The sequence below is a fragment of the Bos grunniens genome, chromosome 9 (genome assembly GCF_055505025.1).
Source record: "Bos grunniens cultivar Pamir isolate PY7600 chromosome 9, Bosgru_T2T1.0, whole genome shotgun sequence".
Classification (NCBI taxonomy): Eukaryota; Metazoa; Chordata; class Mammalia; order Artiodactyla; family Bovidae; genus Bos; species Bos grunniens.
In genome coordinates this window covers 103,607,623-103,628,831 of record NC_141173.1, presented here as the reverse complement: position 1 = coordinate 103,628,831, position 21,209 = coordinate 103,607,623, and the positions used below count along the sequence as shown (strand labels likewise).

General features: G+C 56.2%; 1 protein-coding gene and 1 long non-coding RNA gene across 4 annotated transcripts in view; one reads left to right on the top strand and one right to left on the bottom strand.

Moving 5' to 3' along the window:
- SMOC2 (SPARC related modular calcium binding 2) overlaps positions 1-16,741 on the bottom strand; it is a 157,775-nt gene extending 141,034 nt beyond the window's left edge. For both annotated transcript variants that reach the window (XM_086316720.1, XM_086316721.1), the window contains exon 1: positions 16,475-16,741. In XM_086316720.1, coding sequence (XP_086172846.1) covers positions 16,475-16,558 — 84 coding nt within the window. In that variant the 5' untranslated portion in view covers positions 16,559-16,741. The remainder of the gene's footprint in view (positions 1-16,474) is intronic.
- LOC147366508 (uncharacterized) lies at positions 7,433-11,381 on the top strand. 2 transcript variants are annotated; one of them, XR_015132520.1, is made up of 2 exons: positions 7,433-7,658; positions 10,741-11,381. It is a non-coding gene; the product is annotated as an uncharacterized LOC147366508 (long non-coding RNA). The 2 variants fall into 2 exon arrangements; XR_015132519.1 differs by having other exon boundaries at positions 7,436-7,658; positions 10,607-11,381.
- Positions 16,742-21,209: the final 4,468 nt, after the last annotated feature.

The window sequence follows — 21,209 nt, the reverse complement described above, 5'->3', positions numbered from 1 at the left end:
GCTGTGCAAAGGGGAGAGAAGGAGGGGGTGGGCGGCGGTCAGTGGGACCACGTTCCCGAGGAACAAACACGTCTGCTCAATGCCCACCGTGCTCTGGGTCCAGAACGTCACAGCTTCGAGCAGCAGCTCCTGAGAAACCCCAGGATGGCCTAAGCACCCTGTGAACACCTGGACAGTGGGTGCCACTGGCCTGGGGGCCGCATTTCCAACAGCTCAGGCTCACTGCCACTGGGTGTGTCTGTCTGCTGATTCACCCAGTGGAATGATGACAACCGCAGGGCTCCAAGACGGTCCACAGCACCCAAGACCAGAGGCCGCCGCAGTGAAGCTTCCACCGCAGCCAAGACTCCAGTCACCACCCAGCACGCCTTCAGCTGCCCTGACCCTCAGCCTCAGTTCTCACCAAACCTCAGAAGAAAGCATCAGAGACTTGAGACAAGGGCCAAACGAAAAGCCAACAGATGAAACCTCAGCATGCTTCCGGCGAAGGGGAGATGCCTAGAAGTCACCTGTACATCTCGTTCTTAGGTCTTCTCTAAAAATTGATGCTTTTGAACTGTGGTCCTGGAGAAGACTCTTGAGTGCCCCCTGGACAGCAAGGAGATCAAGCCAGTCAATCCTAAAGGAAATCAACCCTGTGTATTCATTGGAAGGACTATTGCTGAAGCTCCAATAATTTGGCCACCTGAAGTGAAAAGCCATCTCAATGGAAAAGATGCTGATGCTGGGAAAGGTGAAGGCGGGAGGAGAAGGAGATGACAGAGGATGAGATGGTTGGATGGCATGATTGACTCAATGGACAAGAATTTGAGCGAGCTCCAGAAGGTGGTGAAGGACAGGGGAGCCTGGTGTGCTGCAATCCATGGGGCTGCAAAGAGTTGGACAAGACTTAGCAACTGAACAAAAAGTGCCCAAGACCTTACAAAAGGCTCTTTGAAATTCACAGTGGGCCGGACACCATCGGGGGTGAGATGAAACTTTCCTCATCCTCTCAACCACACCCCATGTAAGGCATCCTGGGGACACACGCAGGGCTCGTAGAGCCAGAACCAGGGTCTGGGCAGCTCCTTTGGGCCCTCTTCACATCAGGATGCAAGTCATTACTAGGTCACATGACCAATGTGACTTAAGCCAAAGAAGAGCCACCATGACAATCACACTATTTTGCATCTTTAAACAGTAGTGTCATTGTCTGGGGGCTTCCCAGGTGGATCAGCAGTAAAGGCTCCGCCTGCCAATCAGGAGACACAGGTTCAATCCCTGGGTCAGGAAGATCCCCTGGAGAAGGAAGTGGCAACCCACTCCAGTGTTCTTGTCTGGGAAATCCCATGGACGGAGGAGCCTGGCGGGTTACGGTCCCTGGGGTCGCACAGAGTCGGACACGACTGAGCGCAGCCCAGGCACAGGCAGTGCCACGGTCTCTTAACATGTTTCCACCAAAATCAGTTCTTTATAGTATGATGCAAGGCACCAGAAAGATTTAAGGGTTGAAATTCTTTTTGTTAAAACCCAGCATTAAATTTCAGCCAGCAGGGGAGGGTGGCAGAAATTGGGTGAAGCTGAGTCCAGACGCCTGGGCTGCCTACCTGGCTGTGTGCAGGTATGAATGTGAAGGGCTCTGATTCCTCCTTATAAAGTGAGGAAGCTGACAATCAAATCCCTAAAAGCTCCTTTAAACCCCACCCCCCGTCTCCTACAACAGAGGTCCCGTCACTTGCTCCTGAGCGACTGCTTCAGGGGCTGCAGCTTAAGGGCAGGTGTCACCTGAGGAGTCCTACGGTTGTCCATCGCTCGCCTCCCCTCGCGTGTAAGCATGTAGACTTGTAAGCCTGGCACAAGTGGTAAAAGGCACCTGATAAAACCTTCCGTGCTGTCAGTCAATCGGGGTAAATTTTATCTTATTTACACTTAATTAAAAGCGTCTCTTAAGTTCAAAATCTCAGTGAGAGAAGCAGGATCAATCAAGACAATACAAACCAAACACCTGCTACTTGAAAGCGACATGTGACTCAGAGACCAGGAAACAAAGGGAGAACCGGGGCAGACCCCCGCAGTCAGGGCCGCGCCTGCCAGGGCACCTCAGGCTCTCCCCGAACGGCAAACACCTGCCCCGGCCAGCCACAGGTGCACGGCGCCCACCGCCCTCCCTGCAGCCGTCCGACACAGGACTATTCCCAGAACTCGTCTCCTAAGGATCCTCTGGGGAATGTGCCCTGTAGACACTGCAGCAAGCTTTGTGCCCGCAACCCAGACCTCTGGTCCGAGGACCCTGCAGCCTTGGTGACATCCCTGGAGTGAGTCCACAAGCACTCAGAGTCCAGCCAGGCTCAAGTCTTTGCCTGAGAGCCTCATTCAGAGAACCTGAGCTCAGAGCATCCTGCCGCCTGTTCCTGCATGTCAAGGCTTACCAGGCCCAGGGGGTCAGCTGGGAGACCCTGGACCTAGCCGGCCCAGGAGGCCTGCCAGATGACTCTGGGCACTTCACTTAATCACCTCTGTCCCAAGTTCCTCATCTGCAAAATGGGACCAAGTGTCTACTGCACTTAGACTGCAGCCATGGAATTAAAAGACGCTTGTTCCTTGGAAGAAAAGTTATTACCAAACTAGACAGAATATTAAAAAGCACAGACTTTGCCAACAAAGGTTCATCTAGTCAAGGCTATGGTTTTTCCTGTGGTCATGTATGGATGTGAGAATTGGACTGTGAAGAAGGCTGAGCACTGAAGAACTGATGCTTTTGAACTGTGGTGTTGGAGAAGACTCTTGAGAGTCCCTTGGACTGCAAGAAGACTCATCCAGCCAATCCTAAAGAAAATCAGTCTTGAATATTCATTGGAAGGACCGATGCTGAAACTGAAACTCCAATACTCTGGCCCCCTGAAGAGCTTACTCATTGGAAAAGACCCTGATGCTGGGAGGGATTGGGGGCAGGAGGAGAAGGGGACGACAGAGGATGAGATGGCTGGATGGCATCACCGACTCAACGGATGTGAGTTTGAGTGAACTCCGGGAGTTGGTGATGGACAGGGAGGCCTGGTGTGCTGCGGTTCATGGGGTCGCAAAGAGTTGGACACGACTGAGCGACTGAACTGAACTGAAGTGTCCACCACAAGGAGAGCAAGCGGGGGAGGAGTCAACATGGGGGTCACTATGAACGGGGCCCTGGATGCAGGAAGAGGCCCGCACCCTGCTCCCTACGTACCCCCACAGAGCGGGAGCCCCCCACAGAGCAGGAGCCCCCCACAGAGCGGGAGCCCCACAAGCTCCCGACAGCTCACCTGCTGCATCATGCAAATCCCAAGCTCCACCGACAGGGGGCTCTCAGTTACAAACGAGATCATCACGCCTTGCTTAACTGCAGGCCCCCCGCTTCCCACTCCTCCACACGGGGTAGCCTGTCGGCTGATCCTGGGTTAGGAAGGCTTCCTCGTGGAGGAGCTGGAGTCTGCAGAGACGAGGGGCAGGAGCAAGCAAAGGACCACAGGACAGGGGCTCACCGCGGGCTCAGGCGAGGCCGCCAGAGAAGGAACCGCAGGCCATGCCCGCCCTCGGAGCAGAGCGGGCAGGAGGTGCGCTCCTGGAGGACCCGTCCAGCCCAGGACCCGCTTCCCTCCCAGAGCAGGACGGGGTGCAGCCCATGTAATCCCCATCCTGCAGCCCGAGAGGCTGAGAACCGGCGGCTCACCCAACCCCCCATGAGTGGCAAAGCCAGGAACCACAGGCAGAGTGTTGGCCCCCAGACCCCCAGACGCCGGGAGGTGAGCCCACCACCCCCGGGGAGGCCGGCTCTGTCCTCCTGCTGCGACCCCACGTCTCCTGAGGACCAGGGGTGGGCGGTAAGGAGGCGTTGTCCCACACCGCACCAAGCCCCACGTCCTGGTCTCAGGGCCGCACCCGCAGGATTTCACCATCACGAGGTCCCACCACATCTCTTCCAAACAAGAGCCCCGCGTTGCCCTCAATTCCACATCAGAGCGTGTCCCGCGACAGGACGTCCAGGCGGCATCAGAGGACAGCAAGCCCGAGGGGAGGGAGCCAGGAGCCGTCACGGTAGCGACGCAGCAGGCGCGGGAGCCCAAGGGGGCAGAGGCCTCGGAAAAGCAGCGTCTTCCCTCTGCCCGACTGCCATACAGCGGAGTCCCCGCAGGCCTCTAGGGCACTCGGCTCCAGGCAGGAGGCCCGCTGCCCTCCCGCCGTGGCCCCCCACCAGCTCCCGGAAGCGGCCAGCAGCCTGTCCGCAGTGGCAGACGACTCCCACCACACGCGAGGCTGCCCTCCAGCCTCCTCCACCTCTGCCAACTGCGTCTCCACGTCATTTTGTGATTCAGAGTGAGACTGACCTTCAGGGAGTCCAGTGGGAGGGCTGTGCTCACCGCCTGTCACCCCCTCGGCTCACCAGGACCCGCTCCCCTGAAAGATGGGCCTCAGGGGGGCCACGCGGCGGCTCGGGTGGCAGCTGAGGTTTTGTTTCCTGGGATCTGCTTAACCCAAGGTCACACGTGCTTCTGTTCAAGCAGTTTAGGCATCTGTTTCACCAGACAGCCGGACGTGAGGGCCTCAGGAGACGATGCTCATGAGCCGGACAGGCACCCAGGCTGGACTCCACCCTCCCGAGCTCTGTGTCGCGTGCCCTGTGAGGAAACGCCAGGGACAGGGAGGCGGACAGCAGGTTCTCACGTGCCCGCCCGGCCCCACCAGGTCTCCTCACGGCTCTCATCTCAGTTCTGCATCTCCTCGCCCAAGCCCATGTCTCACACGCAGAAACACAGAGACGACATGCAGTAACCGGCCATCGAATGGCCCCCTGGGCTGAGTGCCCTGCCTCTCCCAGCCCGCCCCCCACAGCATCACGACTGCACCACCAGCCCCCCATCAGCCCTGCACCACCAGCCCCCCATCAGCCCTGCACCACTGCTGCCCCGGAGCCTGCCTGCCCCTCTGCTCTGAGACCCCAGGAGGCCGCCTGGCTGCCCAGCCCAGCCCCTCAGGGCCCTCCAAGCCCCCGGGAGCCCTAAGGAGGCCCTTGCCCTCCCAGATCCTGAGGAGGTCCCCTGTCCACTGGGTGAGTCTTTGCACAGGGTGCCCCCAACCCCTCCCCAGGGCTCAGCCTTCGGGGCCACATTTCCAACAGGGATGTGAGGATGAACCCTCCCCGGTCCCGACCCCTGTGCATGGCTGTGTCTGCTGGACGACAAGACCCGTGATGGCTGCACGGTGACAGCACCCAGCGGAGAGCTCGGTGCATCACTCCTCTGAGAGCGTCCAGACACACCCGTGTGCTGTGAGATGCCTTATTTACCTGTTATCCACCGGAGCCCCCCGGTCCCCAGAATGGGCACTAAGGGAGCCCCAAAGGCAAAGTGACGCTAGGCTGCGCCCCTCCTCATCCTCAGGGCACCCTGGGGCATTCCACCTGCTCACCTGTCCCCCCGACCCTGGAAATCCCGAGACAGCGGGGGCAGCTGCCCCAAGAACTGGGCTCCCACGACTGCGATGCACACAGGGCTGTCTCGAGCGCTCGGTGAGACCCAGACCCCCAGAAAGTGTTAAAGGAGAACAGCGGGGAAAAAGGGATTAAAACAAAGTCTGATTAGGATCTGGCTTTGAACCAAGTCCTGGGTTGGCTCACATCCTGTCCTGTGTCACCTTGCAGCTCCTGGAGCCCAGTTCTCCGCCCTGGTGTGGAGGGGAGGCCGCCCGGCTGCGGCCCCAGGGCCAGGGGGAGTGACCACAGGCCAGGGGACAAGGCTGCAGAAAGTCTAAGGGGGTCAGACAGAGATAGAGGGAGAGAGACAGAGAGGAGAGAGAGACAAGGAGACAGACAGACAGACAGAGAGGAGCAGAGACAGAGAGACGGGGGAGAGAGACAGAGAGACAGTGACAGAGAGAGACAGAGAAAGAGACAGAGAGAGAGACACAGGGAGACAGAGAGAGAGACACAGGGAGACACAGAGAGAGAGAGAGACAAGGAGACAGACAGACAGAGAGGAGCAGAGACAGAGAGACGGGGGGAGAGAGACAGAGAGACAGTGACAGAGAGAGACAGAGAGACACAGGGAGACAGAGAGAGAGAGAGACAAGGAGACAGACAGACAGACAGAGAGGAGCAGAGGCAGAGAGACGGGGGGAGAGAGACAGAGAGACAGTGACAGAGAGAGACAGAGACAGAGAAAGAGACAGAGAGAGAGACACAGGGAGACAGAGAGAGAGAGAGACAGAGAGACAGGGGGAGAGACAGAGAGAGACAGGGAGAGACAGAGAGAGACACTCTGAGGAGGGACAGAGAGAGATTAGCCTCTAACTCTACCATTTCCTGACCAATGAAATTATTTTATCCTTTCTTGTGTTAAGTTTGGGGGAAGAACACAAAGGTCAGGGAAGCTCCCTGGAGCCCTGGCCTGAAGCACCAACGCCCCAGGAAGGGAGGCCGGCGGCTGCCCCCCAGGCCTCAGCGCGCATCTGGGCTGGCCCTCAGGAGCCCCCCCACGTCCTGACCTCTGCACACGTGGGGGCCACAGAAGTGAGCCCAGAGACAGGACTGAGCATCAGCTGTGTCCATGCCGCACTGCCATCTGGGGGCTGAGGGGCGATGCCCCCCCAGAGCCCCAGGAAGCCCCTGGGGCCCAGGGCCACCCACGAGGGGCCACGCTGAGGCCGGGCTGGGCCTGGGAATGAGCGCCAGGTTCTGAGGGGGTCACGGCCGCCAAGGGGCCTCAGACCACAGGCGGGACCCGCCTTCCGACCTCGAAGGTCCATAGAGGACCTCCGGCCACAGAGACTGGCCTTCCTTCATCACATAAGAAAGAACAAGGGAACGAAGCCTCAGAGAAAGGCGCAGGTGGGGGGAAAGGGGACAGGGAAGGGGGCCACTTAGGACTTTCTACACCCTCTCAGATCCTTGCATACAAAGAAATGTCAATGATTTCTGGCCAGAGGTCAGCGGTAAGAACTCAGCTGGGGGGTGGGCCTCACCCTCCAGGACCCTCCCCCTACAAAGCTGGGCTGCAGAACCTACGGGGGGAAAAGGCTTGGTTGGAAGAAAGGCCTCGAAAGCCTGAGGACCAAGTGTCTATTTTCTGCAGTTGATGTTCTTCGGGTTAAGATCCGTCATAAATGGACATGTGTAAGCACTTCCATTCCCAGAGAACACTGAAATGGGTATCAGCTTAGCCAACAAGTAAGTGAAGCCACTGCTTTAAATAAAACCGGTTTACTAAATGATCAGACATTGCAGCAGAAAGGAAGTCCCATCTGGCGGGCAGCCAGCCCCGCAGACAGCGCGGGCAGCTCCCCGAGTGGGGAGTGGGCCGCGTGGGCCCTGGGGGCTCCGTCCTCCAGCGCCGTCCGCCGGGAGGGGCGGGCTGCTCTCGGGCGCCGCCGTGTGGCCGGCGCGGGCACCTCCGCGTCCACGGCCGGAAGAGGCCCTTGGCCCGGAGCCGCACCTGCGTTTCCTGCGGGTGTAAACGGGTGTCAACAGCCCGAGATGCCAAGTGAGCGGAGAAAAGGATCCGGCACTCCACCTGGGTTTTATCTCCGGGTGAAAAGAAAGATCTCGTTTGGGCAACTCCCTGCAAAAGATACACCTTTGAAGAAGGAAGACCTGAGCCCATCACCAGTGGATCCTGCAAAGCCAGGACTGCGCCGACGTGTACGTTCAGGTCAGAGCCTCTCTGGCTTTCCTCACCCTCGGGCGCCGGCGGATATTTAAATGCATCACCCACGAAAGGAACAGGGCGGCTAGGCAGGGCTGCTGCCAGCCCAGGAAACAGCTCTCTCTGCCTTAAGAGGGAAGCGGGCAGAGTGTCGAGTCTGAACTCACAGCCTGGGTGCTGCCTGCGCTCAGGCCGTGCTAGATCGCACGTGCGCGTGTGGGAGACAGCAGGTCTGGGGCGGGGGGCCGGGCTGCCCGGTGAGGAGCGCGCTGCCGGGCTCACAGTGGGCCCAGCACCCTCCGCCACAGTGTCGATTACTCTGTCAGGGGAAGTCACAGGTCGGTGGCCTTGGGAATCCTAGTCAGGGTTGGATCCTTCCCAAGTCACTGATTCTCGGGAGGGGAGGGGACTCCCTTGGGGCTCTTTCCTGGTGCAGGGCATGGGTGCAGCAGCTGGAGATGGCCCTGGTCTCACCTCCTGGGAGCCCACCCCTCTGGGTCCCCCCACAGCTCCACTCACAGGACAATGAGCAGCGCTTAGCAGATTTCCATGAGCCAGAGGGGATAGTTCCAACCTGCTACTGGGGTCAGGATGCAAGCCTAGTTTTAACACCAATGGCATATAAAACACCACTTACAGGTTCTAGAAATTCCAAAAAAAAAAAAAACCATTGAGAAGGAGAGATTGGCTTAATGGAATCTCAGATTCACAACGTGACTTGGGCAAGTGGGCCACCACACACCAAAGGCGTGCTCCTCGTCTGAGATCCTGCCTCCGGTCCTGAGGGTGTGGACCAACCAGAGCTCAGAATGGAGCTTGGTTCAGAAAGCGGAGGGGAACACGCGGGGCCTTAGATGAGAGGGTGGGAAGGCAGGAGCAAGCGGACCCATGGCAGATGATGTCCAGACGTCCCTCATCCTCAGAGTCCTCCCGACACAGCAAGACAGGCTGGGGCCTGGGAGGAAGGGCCAGGTCAGAAAGACATGGAGGAGGTGCAGAGGGCATCTGGCCTTCCCAGACCTCGTGACCTTCTTTAAATACCTACGTTAGCGGCCCAAGGACAGCAGACGACGTGAACTGTCGGTTCATCAGTAGATGGCAGTTTTAAAGATGATATGATTCCCAGCCTGCATTCAAACCAAGCCTGCCATCCCGTGCGCCCAGGCCCAAGGAGAGCCCTCCCCACAACGGATTCTCCTCCATTGTCAGTGGCATTAATGCAGGCCACAGAATCTCACACCATCTCTCTTTGTAACATTTAAAACTCCCCGTGCACCTGTTTATCAAAAACAAAGGCCTCCCTGGCCGAGACATTCCTGGGCAAGGCCCCTTACGTCACAGTCAGTGTGGCCCCATGGAAGAAAGGGGCCCCCCTCCCCTCTGCCACCGACAGGAGCAGGTCTAAGGGAGGAGCGGACGGCCCGGCCTCACGAGCAGAGTCCTGACTGTGGTCCTGACCTAGCTCTGTCTGTCTGTCCCTGACTCAGCCGCTTCGCCATGAAGAAGCTAGTGGTCCCCTGAGACAGGTGGAGGAAACATTTCTGTGGCTGATCTCTGGGAGGGAGGCCAAGGCGTGCCTTGGTGTGTGTCTCTGCCGTAGAGGACTGAGGGCACTTCCCAGAAAGGATGCTGGGGATGCATGGCTGCAGCCCTCACCCCAAAACCGGCCATGGAATCCCCAGACGCCACTCACTCAGCCGTCTTAACCCTGGAGTCATCTCAAAACTGAAGGACAGTCACTTCTGTCTTTCAAAGGCCAATTTTTTAAATTAATTTTAAATGTATTACTGTTTTTTTTTTAATTCTTGATGACACAAACCCAAGTACTCTGTGGAATAAATTAAGAGACAACACAAATGATACACTGTATCCTTCATTTGGACCTCCTGAACTGGTTTAAAATGGTAAGCACAAACGGAGTTATCATTTTTTTAATTTCTACTCCACACTGAGCAGTGATTCTCATCAGTGGGGTGAGTGTGTCTTGCAACTTGCACTGTGTGACTTACAACGAGTCTGTATTCGACTCTACCGTGTAATGTGAGGAGGACACCACAGTGATGTCCAAGCAAGGAGGTGGCCCAGGGTGCTCTGGGACCTTTCTTTGGATTTGTACATTTTTCTCAAATTTTAAGAAAAAGTGTGGTAGAGCAAAGTGCAGCCCTGTGGATGGAGTTCCCGTGAAGAGAGCTTGACCGGGGCCTGAACTAGTCTGTTAGTAACCAGGACAGGTTAACCAGATTCAAGGAGGAGAAGGCAAGTCTGTGCCATGTTCTTATGAAGATGAAGACGGGCCTCAAAAGTGCTTGATGAGAAAGGGGCAATGACATGTAAACCCAGCATCAGGGCTCGGCTGTGAACACACCTCAGAGCAGTGTTCAGAATCGTCACGAGACTGCTCGATGAGAAAGGGGCAATGACATGTAAACCCCCAGCATCAGGGCTCAGCTGTGAACACACCTCAGAGCAGTGTTTAGAGTCGTCACGAGACTGCTCGGCCAGGCCAGAGGGAGCCAGGTAACCACGAGCTCACCGTCCTCAGCTGGAAAAGTGGCCCCCCAAAATTATCACTCTGCCCACTCGGCCATGCACTTCCCATCATTCCTCAGGGTAATGAGAAAAAAAGAACATTTCTTACCCACTTTCACTGAAACAGAGAGATGGAGCTCCCAGGCAAGAGTGACAGGCCCCCCCGCCCAGCACTCGGCACTCACATCCGGATCAGACAAAGGCCAGTGAGACCTTCTTCCAAGGCCCCAGGTCCACCTCACGAGCACCCAGCCATTGCCAGCTCCAGGGGGCCGTGGGCTGGGCCAGGGAGGGTCTGTCTCCCCAGTCCACTGGGGGCTGGGATGGTACAGAGCTGAGCAGGGCAGGCAGAGGCGTGGGAAGTCAGATAGACTTCCTCAGTCCCAGGAAAGGAATCACGTGTCTGCCACGCACTCATCTCACAGGGAGGATGGACCCGTTTGTTCCTGGAGCCTTGATGACAGCGAACAGAGTCAACAAAGCAACCCCCTCGGGCCAGGTCAACCGACAGACGAGAGCATCTGGGGCCAACCCACTGATGAATTTGTTCTTTCAGCAGTGACGAAACCCAGCCAACCTGAGAACACCCCAAACGAGAGGGGCCTGACGGACTCTGCCGCACGTCCTCGAGTGTTCTGCGCCAGGGGCCAAGCGCACCACAGGTGACTGCCCGTCCGAAGCCTCCGTGCTTTCTGAGACTTCATATCACTGGGAAACTCTTTGCCAGCAACTCAAATGTTACCAGCTGGCTGGCCCCCCACAAAATAAACATAACAGATCTGCCATGGGCGTGTGCTCACCGAGGGGACGGGGCTTGTCACACACGCAGAGGGTGAGGGGCCTACCGTGCACAGTGAGCCGGCCACCAGGGCAGAGCGCGGCAGAGGGGCCCTGCGGATGCTCTTAGGGGAAAGAGTGTGAGGGGAAGGAACCAGAAACTTCTCGTCCACTCTCAGCTCAGACGGAAGCAGTGACAGTAAAGGCCACAGGAGAAGCAAAGGGATCAACTGTGATTAGGGCAGAGGCGTAAGAGATAGAGAGGAAAGGTGATCGGGGAAAGAGGAAAGGAAGGAGACTGCAGAGCTCGCGGTGAAGGAGGAGCACGTTCCCAACTGTATGGACGTTTTGCCTCCCCTTAAATGCCAGCTTCACTGGTTAACATCCCATTTTATGTCGGACATAATAAAAATCTGAATATGATTATAGTGTTACGAGTCGTTCTGAAAGGGCCTCCTATTCTAATGAGAATTTTAATTAAACTTGGCCAGGTAGTACAAGTTTCCATTTATAATGTCTTGTTTCTCGATGCTGACAATATAGGTGAGAGTCACCATTTTACTGAGTTCTATTTATTTCTGTTTTATTACAAATCTCTGCTCTTTGGTTTTCAGCCTGACATTACAAAACCGCATAAAATGCCTATTATTATCACTTCTAGAATAACCTCTTAGCCCACATGGAATTAGGATTGCGCTTTCTGAACCCTTTCCTTCCTTGGGCTTCAGTTATTAATAAGTACTCAATATATTAAGTGTTATTCAAACTCTCGAGATGTACAGACATTAAGAATAGGGTCTTGTCCCATTGGCTTCCCTGGTGGCTCAGATGGTAAAGAATCTGCCTGCAATGCAAGAGACATGGGTTCCATCCCTGGGTCGGGAAGATCCCCTTGAGAAGGAAATGGCAACTCGTTTCAGTACTCTTGCCTGGAGAATCCCATGGACAGAGGAACCTGTCGGGCTGCAGTCCAGGGGTCGCAAAGGGTCAGACACGACTTAGCAGCTGAACAGCAACAGTGTGTCCTGTTACCAACGCCATCGACTGCTGCTGCTGCTGCTGCTGTGTCACTTCAGTCGTGTCCGACTCTGTGGGACCCCACAGACGGCAGCCCACCAGGCTCCCCGGTCCCCGGGATTCTCCAGGCAAGAACACTGGAGTGGGTTGCCATTTCCTTCTCCAACGCCATCGATTAGGGAAACATAAATGAACTCAGAAAACTATGACTGAATTTTTCTTCTCTAATGCAAGAATCCACCTGAAAGTTCATCACTCTACATCTATGGCTTGTAAATGTGTAAACAATTTATCTTTTAATTAAAAATATATAAAATGTTACCCTTGCCCTCTATTCCAATGTTACATTGCCAATCTTAATAACAGCCTCATTCCAAAATCCTAGGCTCTCAGGAAGGCTTATTTTGATATAGAATTACTTAGAAATCTGTTCTGCTCTGAACCGTCACAACCTATGTTGGTTACATCAGTGCCCATTTACTGCACAATCTTGTTATAGCCTGAAGTTGCTTATAGTTTTATTTATGGTCTTGATTTCAAATCAGAATTAAAGCGACTCCTCCAGATGTTTGGGTTTTCAGTCGCCATGTAAATGGGCTTCTAGGTTGGAAAATTTTGATGATGTTTAGTTTCCTTTTCCTTAACCACCTCCGTGGTCCCTCTTCTGCTGATGAATGAAACGCAGCTCTCCCAGAGCAGCAAATGTGCTCAGAGCATTTGCAAAGGGAGAAGAAAAAAACCATAATCGCTGCCTGAGAGCTGAGCAGACAGTGAAACAGTGGGGAGCAGGACCGTCCACGATCGCCCTGGAGCGGAGGGGGACCTCTGACCCCACGTCTCCACACCATCAATGGTAGACCCGTTTGTGCCAACCGTGGCATATTTTTGTGTGGTTGCTGTTGCTCAGTCCCCAAGTGGTGTTCGACTCTCTGCGACACCATGAACGGTAGCCCACCAGGCTCCTCTGTCCTTTGAAGCTCCCGCCCCGACAGACAGCTCATCACCATGTGCTGGAGGCCCGCCAGGGGAGGCGGGAGGCCCAGCTGGATCGGCCTTGAAGGTGACCCAGCAGACGGGCAGGGAAGTCGGCACCCCGGCCCCTGCCCCCGCCCAGGGAAGCCTCTGGAACAGAGCAGTGTGGAGGGCCCCAGCAGGGCCTCTCGAATGAGGGTAAAGCAGAGCCTTGACGGTCAGGCTGCTGCAAAGTCAAGGAGAAAACACACACCAAGTGCCCCAGGAGCAAAGAAAGCTCGGCCCGTGGGCAGCACCCGGGGGCGCATCCTCCAGGTGGCCAGAAGCCACACGAGAAGCGAGGCCACTGGCCTCTGCCTTCTCAGTGGGGGCAGAAGTCCCACACGCAGCACCTCCCAAACGCTCTGAGCAAGGGGTCCCTGGGGGTATGGTGCCCCCTGCCCCTGAAGGAAACACCCAGGTCCAGGTTTGCGGCCTTCTGGCAAAGTCGGCACCGCTGTGCCCGCGACGGAGCAGAACTGCGGTCATCTGGACCATGTGTGAGCAGGCGACCGATACTGGAAGGCGCTCCCTAGGCTCGGGCATGAGCAGGATGGAAACCGGACGGGATCTGGCCCTCGAAGAAGGAAGGGACAGGTGAGGATCCCAGCAGGGGTCAGAGACACCTCTTGCCCCCGCCTGTCGATGGGAAAAGCACGCAGTTCATGGAGGACCAGGCAGTTATGCAAATCCTCAGAGTCACAGGAATACACACCAAGGTGCCGTTTCTAAAGAATGACTTTAACGGGAAAAAAAAAGGTAATTATTGAGCAAAGCAGATTCTCTTTGTCTTGAACACCAATTAGCAGAGGTGGTCAAACCCACCGACACTCGGTGGAGACACGTCCCCCAATGAAGACCATCCCCCAATGAAGACCGTCCAGTGCAGGGAGCGGGGGGACAAAGGCATCACCCAGGGACGCCGGTGAAAAGCTTCTGACGCCCAAGAGGCAGGCACGCTGTCTGTTTCCACCTAAGGAGACAGGGTGGTGCAGAGCGGGCAGCCAGGCCAGTTTTCTCGCTTGCTGGTCCAGGCTGGCACCCCCACCTCAACAAACCTCGTGCTCCCCCAGAGTGGCGTGCTGTGCTCCACACCCCACGGACAAAACCACCATGAGGCCAGTGTCCCCAGTCCCGAGGGGCACAGCCACCTGTGGAAACCACAGCGTCAGGACCAGTGGCACGGCTGCCATCAGAAACAGGGTGAGTTACAAAACAGGTGTGTACCGCGTGCGGACACAGAAAGCCTCACGTTTAATCCTGGCAATGAGCTAAACAGAAGGCATTGCTTGATCACACTTTACAGCAAGAACACTGGTGATTAAGACAGCTAAGTAATGCTCCTAGGACCACACATCCAGAAGACGCCCAGTGATCACTCCCCAGCTCCCAGGGACTGGCGCTGTCTCTCTGGTTTATTAAAGACCAGATATAAATCCTGCAGAGAGAAAGCCATCCCGCTGGAAACAAGCAATGACCACCCCCCAACTATAAATCGGTCTGAAAAGAGGTGAGCACCCCAGAAAACTCCAGCACCTCCAACGTGCCCTCACGGCCCATCAGCCAGCTGCTTGATGTGCTTCATGAGGGGTGGGGCAGGGCGGGGAGCTTGCCAAGATATGTCAGGGCTTTAAGCTTTTCTCCTGGAGGCTGAAGCCACATGGCATTTTACTTGCAAAAATAGTTTTAAGGCAAGAAGTTTCCCCGGGAAGTGCAGCCAAAGGGGGCTGGTATGTGCATTGAAGCATCATCAGCTTCCGCGCGGGATCCGACGCAGCTGGTGTCACCAGCACCCAGGAAATCCTGAGAGCAGCCCCAGGGAGGCCACGGACAAGGGCGACCTTAAAGCAAATGCTTAGCTTGTAAGAGTGGGGGACGGAAACGAGAAGAAAACCCACAGGGAGTCCAGGGAGGCCACGGACAAGGGCAACCTTAAAGCAAATGCTTAGCTTGTAAGAGTGGGGGACGGAAACGAGAAGAAAACCCACAGGGAGTCCAGCAGTTCCAATAACGAACACCCTATCCTGCTTTTCCACCCAGAGACTGACAGATCCAGGAGGCCCCCTGAGGTGCCATCTGCTTTGGGCACCTTCAGAACAGCTGTGGCCGCGAGTGCTGCGAAAGACGTGCCGGGTCTCAGCCTGAGGCTTGGTCTCCATATCTCTGGGGCCTTGGATGCCCTGCCTGGGCGGCTGTTTACACAAGCGCGGGTCTAAGCCCATCATGTGTGTACAGATGGGTAGAGGAAGGGACACACACAGCAAGTCTTGCTCCGCCGCCCCTCTGCGGAGATGAAAACCCCACACGGCTGCTGAGCCTGTGGGAACCTCCTCAAGATCGGGTAGGCAGTTTCTAATCTACACGTCATTTGTGAGACGCAAGGCAGGGACCAGGGCCGCCCCAGAAGAATTTTAGGTATGAACCGTGAACTCACTAACTCCTTCCCCCTGGTACTGCTCGAACAGGGAAAAAAAAAAAAAAGGCTCTGGGCCGGCTTGAGCTTTGCTGAAAAGCAGACCCGACCACAGCCCAGCTCACCCGTTGGTATTTTCGATACAATAAACGCCTTCAGGACGGTCCTGGGCACTTAGAAGCATCTCTCCACCAGAGGTGTTCTCTCTCCCTGCGTGTTTTCTCAAGCACTTGTTCAAAAACACATTTAAGTGGGATGTTTTCGTTTCTGCAGATTGCATTAATTATGGGTTTGCAAACACTGCAAGCCCACGAGGTCTGCCCGAGCCGGGGGCTGGGACACCCGGGCCGGGCCGGCGGCCGGCGGCTTGGCTCGGTCCCTGCGCGGCGCTCCGAGCTTGGCACCGCGCAACGGTGGCCGGGCCTCGCTGAGAAGTCGCCGCTAAGAAAGCAAACCCGGCCGCGGTCAGCGGGGTGACCCTGGCGCTCGGCGCTCCCCGGCCCTGGGGGCCCAGGGCCGGGGAGCGCAGGACGCGGAGTCCCCGGGGCCCTCCAATGTCTGCCCGCTTGGACGAGGGGAAGCAATCTTCATGTGTCACGGCATCTGCTGCCTCTAAGCTCACGTCCCCCGGGAGGGTCGGGCCCAACCTGCGGGGCCCAGGAGCCGGGCCCCCTCGCCCGCCCGCCCCGCAAGAGCCGTGGGGTCCGCACCGCGCGCCCAGGGCCGAGCCCGGGACGCACCGAGCCCGGTGGGCGCCGAGGCCCCGGCAGAGCCGCCCTCGGACAGTCCACCGGGCGGCGCCCTGGCTCCCGGATCCTGGTCTTCCGCGCGCGACCCTGGCCCTCGTGGGGGGCGGCGAGGGGCCCGCGGAGCACCCCTTGCCGGTCCACCCGCGTCGCGGGGACCCCAGAAGCCGCGCGCGCCCCGCGGGCCGCCCAGGCCCCACCTGCTTGGGCCACGCGGGCGGGAGGGTCACCTGCTCGCGGCGCCTGAGCGCGGCGGCCGGAGGGGCCCGCGGGGACGCGGCCGGCCCCGGGCAGGAGGCGGCGCGCCCCGGCGCCGCGGGCCCACTCACCGTGAGCGCCGAGAACTTCTGCGCGGGCGCCGGCAGGAGCAGCGCCGCGAGCAGCGGCAGCCAGCAGAGCCGCGGCAGCAGCATGGTGACCGGGCGCGGGCCGGCGCTCTCCGGCCCCGAGCGGGGCGCGCGGGTGGCACTCGGGCGGCGGCCGCGGAACCGGCGGAGGGGCTGCTCGGGTCCTCGTCCCCAGCGCTCCGGGCGGCCCGGACTCGACCAGCTGGCCCCGGCGGTCCTCCGCGTCCTGCGGCGGCCCCGGCTCCTGTCAAATAACTCCCGAGCTTCCCGGATCCTCCTCTGCCCGCCCTCCCCGCCCTCCCGTCCCCTCCCCCGGCCCCACCTCCAGCGCGGCCTCTGCGCCCCGCTCGCTGGGCTCCGACGCCCGCTCCGCCGAGCTGCCGCCGCGGGCGCGGGTCTGAGGGACCTGGAAGTGGAGGGGCCCCCAGGGCCGTGCTGCAGCCTGTGTGGGTGCTGCGTGTGCGCGCCTCCTTCCCTGCACACGCGCGGCCATGTGCACACACGCACACAGATGCACACAGGCGTACACGCTCGCGCGCGCGCGTGCAAGCCCTGGGACAGCAAGATACACTTCGCCCTCCCATCCCAGGGCGCTGATCCGGTCCTCGCAAGACCGGTCCTGCTGGCCGATTCACCCCCCAGAGCTAACTCGAAGCCTGGGTCAGTCCCCCGTCACCCTTGGGGCCCTGGACCTCTGGGCTCTAACGCCACCTCGTCCAGCCCAGAATTCGCCTCTCAACTTTGCGGGTGGATTAGCTGGCTCTCTAGTAAGGGCAGCTGTGAGCAGGGCACCCAGCGCCGTCCAGAAGATTCAAGGAGGGTGGCATCTTTGCTCACCTTTACACACGTACTTCGGCTCCGGGATCTTGGGGGACCTAGAGATCTGGAGCCTGACTTGCAGGAAACCAGGACCTGGGGCAAGTGTGGCTGGCGGGAACGTGGCTGCTCTTAAACCTTTTCAGGCGTTGATGAAGCCAGCATAGGGGGTGTAGAGGGTCCAGACTCCTTGGTGGAGACTGATGGGAAACCAGGAGAATTTTGCACGCCCAGACTCTGGACAGTACCCATTGCAGACAACATTGCAGAAAGAGTTTCTCCTTGGCTTACAACTCTACAGGAGAAAGCCCTGATTCTAGCTCACACAGAAAACCAAGGGAGTGAAGATTCTGGAGAACAATGCTTCCACTGACTGGGTGGAGCACCGAGAAAAAGAAGAAAACAGAAAATCCAAATCTGACTTTTAATCCCATGTTTAATCCGAAGCTTTGGCAGTGCGTCGGCGGCTGTATCAGCAGGCTCCAGGCCTGACCCTGAGACAAAGCCTGGGCTGTTCCAACCACGGGGTCCCAGGCCGAGGTGTTTTCCGGATGAAAGGGGCAGACGCAGGCCCATGGAAAGATGGGGAGGAAATGTGTGTCTTCTCGAAAGAGGGCTGCTCTGTGAATTCTCATTCAAATTCCAGAGCCCAGAAAATCTATTAAGTATTATACTTAAACACATTCCTTCTGGCTTGAGGGCTCAGAAAGAAACTATAATAAAACCGGGACTGCTCTTGGGTCCGAGAAACAGGTGAGCAGAGCAGCTGCACATGGTTAAGTAACTAAGGAATGCTATTAGGAAACGTCCATAAAAGTCGAGGGAAAATACAGAGTAAACACTGCATACTGCTGATTCTAAGATCACCCAGAGAGGAAAATTTGCCTCCAAAACTGACGTGAATCCTTCAGCATTCGCTGCCAAAAATGCTGCTTTTACTTCCTGCTTTACTGAGAGGACTGCAAGCTGATAGCTTACATATTTGTTTGTTGTTGTGCACTTTTCTGTAGAAGTCAAAAGATGGAAAACACGTTCATTCATTCACCCTGACAACATCAAGAGGAAGAACAAAAGCAGAAGGCGAGTGGCTTAGCCGGACCGTGCGAGCAGCAGAAACGGGACCAGACCCCCGACGCCCAAACCTGCCCTCTGCCTTTTCTGCTGCACGTCCTCTGAGGCCCAGAGAAGCAGGGCGGGAGTGGAGGGAGCCACGAAGCCCGCCACCCCAGCTTGCAAGCCTTGTGATCAAGAATCTCGGCGTCTCCCTCACATATCAACCACAGACTCCTCAGGGAGTCCACACAGAGAAATGAAGTGTGTTGTCCAGGACTGTCCGGTGAGACACAGCCTTTGACGCCTGCAGGGGCTCACAGCGCCCTGAATGCCAACTTCTAGCTCCTGAGAGAAGCTGGCAGCAGGGGTGGGAGACAGTCAGTTTCCATTTTTGCGGAGAAAACAATACGTTTATTAAAAACACTGGGAAATTGTTATGTCTGTCTGTCATTCTTGCGTCTCTGAGAAAGTTATTCCTGGCGTGAAGGCCAGATGGGCGCCGCGTTAGAAAGCACACAGTCACTTAGTCGGGAATCAAGACAGGAAACGACCAGTTCAGTGCGTTCCAGACAGCTCCTATAGGACAGACAAGCCCAGTGAGGAAGTTCCCTTCTCTTGGAAATGTGGGGGGTTTTTAAATTAGTAAGTGGATAAGGGCCCATTCTAAATTGTGGATTATGTATCTGGAATTTAACTTTTTTTGTCAATGAATAATATGAAAGAGAAACTAATGACCCGCTATTCTAGCCATCCTCAAATCTACTTTCCCCTTAGGCCACTAGCAAAATGTCCAATAAGGCATCCTGGCTTACTTTTTAATTTCTTTCACTATGCTAAAACTGCCAAAGGACTTTTTTCTTGTTGTAGGCATGATATAATTTGTTGTTGTTCAGTCATTAAGTCACGTCCGACTCTGCAACCCTGAACTGCAGCATACCAGGCTTCCATGTCCTTGCCTGTCTCCCTGATTTTGTTCAAACTCACATCCACTGAGTCAGTGATGCCATCCAACCATCTCATCCTCTGTCATCCCCTTCTTTTCTTGCCCTCAATCTTTCCCAGCAGTGCTGCTAAGTCACTTCAGTCGTGTCCGACTCTGTGTGACCCCACAGACGGCAGCCCACCAGGCTCCCCCATCCCTGGGATTCTCCAGGCAAGAACACTGGAGTGGGTTGCCATTTCCTTCTCCAATGCATGAAAGTGAAAAGTGAAAGTGAAGTCGCTCAGTCGTGTCTGACTCTTCGAGACCCCATGGACTGCAGCCTACCAGGCTCCTCCGTCCATGGGGTTTTCCAGGCAAGAGTACTGGAGGGGGTTGCCATTGCCTTCCCAGCAGTAGGTGTGATATAATTATTACTTCTGACTAATTTGTATTTGGCCAGAAACTTCTTGTCAGCTCATTTTCCCACCTCAATAGGCAAAGCATAAGCTCTTTAACCAAGTGTCCCTGTGAATTCTGTGTCTCCCAAATCTTACCTGGGGGTTGTCATCCCGAGGGTGGCCCACGGGTGTGAGCAAGCCCTGGCCAGCGTGGGTGCCCTGGACATCGTGCCCACTTCACCAATCACCATCAGTCACTTATTAATATTTTCTCCCAGTTCCTACTTGACTCTGGCAGGAAGACTCTTTGAAGCTCACTCGCTCTCCCCAGGTGGATTCTGCATAATCGCCCCCTCTTGTGTCTCTGTTCTGTCAACCCTCAGACTCACTCCAGAGTTTACCCCCAGACCAGAGGGTTGGCGTTTCTGGGAGTTTCTGACTCTCTGGTCTCTGCTTGGCCTCTCAGCCTGAAGGACCTGTGTCTTCCCTTAACTTTGTTCCCTTCAGCCCAGGAATGACCCTCACATCAGTCCCGGGCTTTTAGCCCAAGTGCCAACCCCAGAAACCCGAGCATGAGAAGGAGTCACAGGGCCCAGTTGGGCAGCGCCGGGCCAGCTGGCCTTTGCCACGACCATGAGACTTGGTCAGTGGGACAGGTTCCGTTAAAGCACAGACTGTGTGGACCCTAGTCTGTCTCAAGGCTCTCGTCCCTGTTGGTAGACATTTAAGTAACAGATAACCTGAATGTGTCTTTGTTCTCAATAAAATCACGTGGACTGATTTCTTCTGCCGTCTCACGATGCCTTATGATACGGATTAGGACAACGCTTTCAAGGCACTTTATGGACATTTTTAATAGATTGGAATTTGCTAGGTGTTTGATACAAGTCATCTAATTAACTCAGTGGAAACTCTACAAAGCTCATATTTCACAGATGACAAACAATACGGCCGAGATCCCTGGACAGGCCCGGGCTTACAGGAGCAGCGAGTGGTGGAGCAGGACCCTCACCCGGCTCTGACCCGACAGTCTGCTTTCCCCCTCGCCGTCCACAGCCTTGCGACGCTTGGCGTGTTGCCTCAGATCCACCACCGAACGAGCCATGAGAGCACTTCGCGGTTGCTTTGGATTCACTGGTGATGTTTCGACCCACTGCAGCACTTTCCAAGGCAAGGTTTAGCATTTTCAAAGAAAGTTCTGTTTCAAAAAGCCAAATACAAACTTGCTACTTTTATGGTGTGAACATTCCCTCTAAAGGTGACAGGAGACGGCTGCATCGTTCTGAAAGCATGTACTTCTGTTGCCAGAGACAAACCCAGTCTAAGGAGCCAACCTCCCATCAGGTCAAACATGTCACAGCTGCCAGGAGGCAGCATAGGCGTCTTGAAACAGGTTTGTATCCACAACATTCAAAAGCTATTTTTGCCTTTCTGTTCATGAAGCCACATTTATTAGTATATGAAACTTATAGAAGATAACAGTTACAGAGCTAAAACAGTAATAATTTTAAAAGCCCATCTCACCCAA